Here is a 7447-nt window from a genome sequence, read left to right as displayed (position 1 = left end):
AATTAAGATATTGATTTTTTTTTGTAAGCATGTTTTATTGGTTAAATCAATCTTCTGAAAAATTAATTTTTAATTTTGGGGTTTTAGAGATAACTCTATTAACATTGAAGTTACGAAAGAGAAGATTAATTGATTCTCCAAAAGAGAATTGTTAGTTTTTGGTTGAAGATATCATGAACTGATGAAGTAGTACTAAACAGTCTAAAGTCTACTAATGCTTGTTGTTAAGTTTTGCAATTTTGAATCTTGATTCTTTGATCTTTTCATTAAGTTTTTAAATTTTGATATTAAGGTTTCGTTAGTGTGACACACTGTTGAATCTGTTGATTGAATTAAATCGAAATATTAAATGAAATAGATGAATGTTAGGTTGCAGGGAAGGAGCTTAAGATTTTGATGGCCTGAATGTGGCCTGAAATAGACCAGAAATCAGAAGAAACTCGGTTTCTGGCAAGTTCTAACTAGAAACACGGGCTAACCCGTGAACCCTCAAGCTTTACCCGTTACGGGCGCGGGTTGAGAAAATGACCACCCGTGAAGAATATCAACCCGCAGGTGTTGGCCCGTGTTAACCCGAACCCGTATAACCCGTAACAAGCCAGCCCCGTCCCGCCCATTTGCCAGCTCTAGTCAAGAGTTCCAGGGGCGTCTGGAGCGTACCTTGACATTCTTGACAAGTCTTGGATTATACTTCACTCGGCCCAAAGAAAACCCCACTTAGGGCAGTCTCGTAACCATAAGCCCTATAGGAAAAAGGGATAAGAGGCTGCGAAAACAACTGGTTGTTGTTAAGACCGGATGGGAGGAGCTGACCTTGTATGGTAGAAGTACGCCTCTTTGAAGGGGAAACCAGGGGGGAGATAAGGGCGGCACCCTCCATTAGGGAGCTGATAAGTGTCTTAAGACGCATATGTCATGAGGCTTTTTACTTGCAAGGGTATTAAGACTTGTCATATTTGTGCGACAATCCTGAAGAGGCAATAATACTAGAGATAAAGATAAGACGAGATCAATGGGTCATTACATGAAAGTGTGAAGACGTCCTGCGATTTCGTCGCAAGACGACAATGTCATTGGGCTTTATTTTCGCAAGAATATTTAGGCCTGTCATATTGTCGCAACAATCCTGAAGAGGCAATAATACAAAAGAAAAAGTTAAGGCAAGATCAATGGGTTTTTGCATGAAAGTGCAAAGACGTCCTGCGATTTTATCGCAATGACAAGAGGTGGAAAAATAAGACCACATAAGAAAATGAGTAAGCAAGTAAGCTTGCAAGAATGATTATATGTAAGCAAACAAGCTTGCGAATATGTACATGGAAATGAAACTGAGACAGTGAAAATTCCGCAGACTTGATATTATGATCATACTGTTATGAGATACTAATAGTGCAGGAAAAAGGAAAGATGAAACACAAGTAAGAACTTGTGAGGAACAATAACTACACGAAGAGGAATGCATACACTAAAGAAAAAGGCAGAGAAATGAAGAATGAAAGCAATTTAGAGCTACATCAATTTTAGACGGCAAAATGAGCTAAGTAACACAAACATTAACTATATATTGCAATAGATAAGCATTCTCATCATACAAGCATCATACTCGCATCAAAAAAGCATTGCATAAGCATTTTATGGCATAAACATCGCATACACATTTCATAACATAATCATCACATAAGCATTATATTCGCATAAGTACTTTACAAAACTGTACGGAATAATATTGCAGAATTTCGCAATAATATCGCAGAATTTAGCAGAATTATTCAGGATTATTCAGAATTTCACAGGATTATTCAAGAATTTCGCAAGATTATTCAGAACTTCACAGAATGATTCAGAATTTTGTAGAATGATTCAAAATTTCGTAGAATGTGTCAGAATTTCACAGAATATGATTCTTCCGAATGACGTGATTATCTCGCTCAATTATTTCGCACAATTATAAGCAACTTGAAGAGATTATACTATTGCATGAGCACAAAACATGAGACAGAGGCAAGATAAGAATGAAGAAACAATTCGCACATTCAACATTTTCTCAAGGATTCTACCCTCATAGATAAAGAACAGAGGCAACTATGGATTACCAAGAAAACATTTTATGTTCTTTATCTTCTCGGTAAGAATCACCAAAAATGGAGTAATAATTTCGCATGAATAGAAGCAATACTTATTAATCTCATTCAAGGACGAATACTTCTTATATATTTCGAGGATTGAGTACTTCTTATACTTCTTCAAGGATACTTCATACTTCACATACTTCAAGGGTTAATACTTCTTATTTACTTCGCAACGCTCCGGAACTTCACAAAAGAATAGAGGCAAGTACGTACTTTTCAAGTCTAGTATTCTTTCGCTCGTTCCTTCATCAACAAAGATCAAAGACTACTCCAACAACACATATCTCTCTCCAACAACTACAACAATGGATTTTTTCCTGAAGATCGCTCTTCAAGCAATATTCAACAAAAAAGAGGCAAGATGTAGGATCAAAATTTCGCGACAACGATACGCTCGCGAAATTCTTAACAACGCATTACAAAAATGTCGCAGAGCACTTTGAGAAACGACACAATAGGTGATATTAGCTTAAACATAAGAAAAATGTAATAACTTTGCGAAGATTAGAAGATCTGCGAAATTAACATTTGTAAGTTTGCGATATCATCGCAAGCCAGATCCGAAATTAGGGGAAATCTTAACTGTATATGAGCTGTCATCCACTAGGTAGCATCCTATATAAAGAGAAAGGTAGGAGAGAGAAAAGTAACTGGTATTATTATTATCTTCTTATTCTTCCCCAAAAACCAGAGAGAGAGAGAGAGAACTCCAAATACTCATTAATGAAGTCTCAATGTAATTCATATGTAATTCAATGATCATAGTGAAACCTAACCCCGTGGATGTAGATCAAATTGATCGAACCACGTAAATCTTGTGTCTTATTTTATATTTTCATTATTTTTATCTTTATTTTCATATCAAATAAGTTTAGATCTAGAAATCATAGTCATGATATTACAAGGGGTGTGTTGTAGGATTTCCTGCAACTACAACAAGTGGTGAAATTTGTTGGTGATAAATTACAGGGATGAGTTCAAAATTCGCCAGCTTTAGGGTGGAGGGATTTAAAATAAAAATAAAAAAGGTATACATGTATATGGGACGTCATTTTTGTGGGGTACGTTTATTAGCAAACTAAACAAGGGGTACTTTATTATCAAAACTAAACAATGCCAGCTTATTTGAAAGCATATTTGTGATCGCTCCCAAAGTTGTAGTGTGCACGCTTTTTTGGAAGAAGTTTATTACCCTTGGCAAGGGTAACTAAAATCTCGGGTGATGTATATTGATAAAAAGAGTTTGTTTCTCTAGAACAAGTAGGAAAGCTGCAAAAAGTAACTGAGCGTTGTCATTTCTTATTTTGATTATTAGTGCAAATGAAAAAATAATTAGATATCTAATCATACAATTTCATAATTGTATAGTTTTCTCATTTTAATTTTAATAGATTTCTAACGGCCGAGGCCGTCCTAAGCAGCCAGCCTTAAATCCTCTAAAAATATTTTTTAATGTGCGCCTTTCAGATTTTTTTTAATACATTTGATGCTTCCTTTAGTTCAATCAAGTGATACATACATACAAGGTTAGGAGTGTGTGAAATACTAGAACACCGTTACCACAGTGGGGAGGGCCGACCGAAGAAAAACGAAACAAATCACAATTTTCGCCGGTAGGCATATACTACCTCTGTTTCAGGAAAAGCGATATTTTCATAGTTTCATTTTGCCTAATGATAGCCCAAATTGATAAAGTGATCACTTTTCCTGAAACAGACGGAAATTGAAAAGGTGAAAGTATCTCTTTTGCTGAAACAGAGTGAAAGTATCACTTTTCCTGGAATGGAAAATTAGTCGATGCATAAACCAAAATATGGTTGCATAAATGTGTTATGCATCTATTCTGGTGGTTTGCATAATGGTTATGCATTGAATTTTCGGAAAACTATGCCTAAAGTGAAAGTATCACTTTTCCTGAAACGGAGGGAGTACATCGTTTTATTGGTTGCAACGGAAAATTAGTTAGATGCATAAAACAAAATATGGCTACATAAAATGTTATTTATCCTTTGTGGTGGTTTGCATAATGGTATACATATAATTTTCTAAAATTGTGCCTAAAATGATAAAAACTCCGAATTTTTCGTAAAAACTCTAAATTTGATATTGTTGTTTGTACTCATTGCGTAGATTTTTTTATAACATTTTAAAGACCACATATCAAACCCAATTGAGCTGATTCAAGGTTTTTTAAAGACCGCATCCGAAGTTTAATGCTTCCAATGTTTTTACCGGTCTTGGTTGCAAACTGGATAAGAGGATTTTGAAGGGGAAGGGCCCAAAAGGATTTGCAATTCATGGGGAACTTCGACAACATACCGGAACTTTACTACCAGGTGAGGGTAAGGACCCAATATACCCAATATAGTACGATTGTATTTCTGTGATCCAAATCATGCATTGGTTGTTCGGGCAAAACGGAATCCCCTGTTTGATAAAGACATTCTTCAAAAAGTTCAGAAAATTATCTCAAAACATAATGTGGTTTGAAAAAAATAGTACCAGGCACAAGATCTTTTGAGCAACGCTAACCCTGCATACCAAAATGTCAAAGTCATCATGCAGTCCAACGAAACTACAGATGAAAGGAGTTATAACCTACCAACAGCTGATGAAATCTCTGTAATTTTACCCGGAGATGGTTCTCAAAAGTATGACTTCAGAGATATAATACTTCATTGCAAGGGGAAAGTAGGATTCAAACGTATTTCAGAGTGTCACCCTGCATACTTGCCCCTGCATTATGTTTTAATGTTTCCATACAACGAGATGAGTTGGCATCCTAATATAAAGCAGCTGGACCTTTACATAGGAAAACATACTGCCAAACGGTTAGCTTTTAAAAAAATTCACAATTTTCGTCTCTTTGAGAGCCCGAGCGAGTATTCTACCATCTTAAGAGCGAACAAACTTTTTCATGAGTACTTGGTAGATGCTTTGGCATCAACAGAACAAAACCATATTTTTTATATGAAGAAAAGTCGGGATAAGCTCCGAGCAGATTCGTATAAGCATACAGAGGACTCGGCAGAATCTGGGCTGAGTCCCAAGGACTTGGGTAAACCATATGTATTATCGTCGAGTTTAATCGGTGTTCATAGGCATATGTATGAGATTTATGAAGATTCAATGGCCATAATACGATTTAATCATCATCCAGATATCTTCCTAACAATGACCACGAATCTGCGTTGGCCAGAAATTCAAGATGCACTTGCACCACATCAATATCCATGGGATCGTACAGATTGCATAGGGGTGTATTCGAGTTACATAGAACTAAGTTGATGAAATAATAAAAAAAAAACAATGTGTTCGGAAAGGTTGTTGCTCATGTGTTCACGATTGAATTTCAAAAACGTGGTTTGCCTCATCTGCATGATCTTATATTCTTGGATGGTCCTGAAAAAATAAAGACAGTTGAACAGGTTGATAATTTATTGAGCACCGAATTTTTGATGAAGAAACAGATACAAAATTATTTGAGACTGTTAGGAAATGCATGGTACATGGTCCATGTGGTGTGGACTCCATGTGCATGAAAATTGAAAAATACGGCATGGGGTTTCCGAAAAAACATACCGAGAGTATAAGTATGGATGAAAGTGGATATGCAGTATATCACCTCGCAATAATGGGAAGGAGGTGATTGTTCGAACTGGCTACAAAGAAAACAACACAAATGTTGTTTTGTGTAATCCATATCTATCCAAGATGTTCAACTGCCACATTAATGTTGAGATCTGTGGAGGTGTGGGGACTTTTAAATACATACACAAATATATATATATATATATATATATATATATATATATATATATATATATAAAGTCCACGATGATGCCACACTAATTTTCGGTAAGTGTGATGAAATACAACAATATATTGATGCAAGATATATTGGTGCACCCGAGGCTGCATAACGTTTATATGGGCACCGAATGCATCAGGAAAAACCTAATGTAGTTCGCATGGCTATTCATCTTCCCGGCCAACAAAGATTTGTGTATTATGCAATTAATTCAATGGACAAGGTCAGTGTTGCTGCGTAAAATTATAAGTCGACATTGATGGGATTCTTTGAGTATTATTGCAAGCTTACCACTACCAAAGCATATACTTATCAGAGTTCCCACAACATTTTATATGGGAGAATAAAAAATGGAAAGAAAGGAAGCAGGGTTTTGCAATTGCGAGGATGTACTTTGTTAGTCCTAATGCTGGTGAATTGTATTACCTGCGGTTATTACTAACGGTTGTAGCCGATGCAGATTCATTTGAAAAACTGAAAACAGTTGGGGATGGTGATGCTAAGAAACTGCATCGTACGTTTAAAGGAGCATGCATCACACTTGAATTTTTTTGAGATGACAATGAATGGTCTAATTGTTTAGAAGAAGCAACAATGATGAAAACTGGGGTTCAATTGAGAAAACTTTTCAAGATAATTCTTTGTAACTGCAACCAAAATCAACCAGATGTTCTATGATCAAAGTTTAGGCAACACATATTCCGATGACCTACACTTTACACTTCGCATAAAGAATACATATCAGGAAGGCAACATATGAGCAAATATATGATTATGGGTTATATCTTTTGGATGAACAACTGCATGAATTTGGCAAGTCGCTTGAATATCTCGAGGATATGCCAAGTCCAAAACTAACATGGAGTGATGCTGTTGGTGACAAGTTTATGTAAGAGATAATGAGGATAAATTTTTTTTTTCTGAATGGCAGTGCTGGAAGCGGTAAAATACTTCTGTAGAACACATTAACATATAAATGTCGCAGGGCTGGACACATAGTCCTGACCGCTGCTTCGCCTGGCATTTATTCACTTGTGTTGGTAGGAGGTCGTACAACATACTCGACGTTCAGGATTCCCTTTGAAATAGCCGATAATAACGTCTGTGGAGTTGACAATCAAGATACACAATCTAAACTGCTGAAAAAAGTGAAACTAATTATATGGGACGAAGTTCCCATGCAACACAGATTTTGTGTTGAAACAGTTAATCAGACGCTATGTGATATTGGTAATAAGGAAAAACCATTTTGTGGAATTACCGTTGTTCTAGGAGGAGACTTTAGAAAAACACTGTCTGTGATACCAGGTGGATGGCGTGAACAAGTAGTTGGAGAATGTTTGAGAAGCTCAATGTTTTGGAATGACGTCACTGTCATGGATGCGCTGCACCAAAATATGAGGCTGGATGCGCTTGAACCAGAAAGTGTATCTTTTGCAAAGTTTTTAGTAGAGGTATGAATGCCACTTCGTTCTTCACATCCTTTTGTTGCATTTATCCTTGAACA

General features: G+C 36.3%; 1 protein-coding gene across 1 annotated transcript; it reads left to right on the top strand.

Moving 5' to 3' along the window:
* Positions 1-4688: 4688 nt before the first annotated feature.
* On the top strand, positions 4689-5417 carry LOC113360417. Its single transcript, XM_026603925.1, has one exon. It carries the CDS (start codon positions 4689-4691, stop codon positions 5415-5417), a length of 729 nt encoding a protein of 242 aa, XP_026459710.1.
* The last annotated feature ends 2030 nt before the right edge of the window (positions 5418-7447 follow it).

The sequence above is a fragment of the Papaver somniferum genome, chromosome 3 (assembly GCF_003573695.1).
Source record: "Papaver somniferum cultivar HN1 chromosome 3, ASM357369v1, whole genome shotgun sequence".
Taxonomy (NCBI): Eukaryota; Viridiplantae; Streptophyta; class Magnoliopsida; order Ranunculales; family Papaveraceae; genus Papaver; species Papaver somniferum.
Note: the sequence above shows the minus strand (reverse complement) of the source record. Positions and strands in the feature narration are given on the sequence as shown.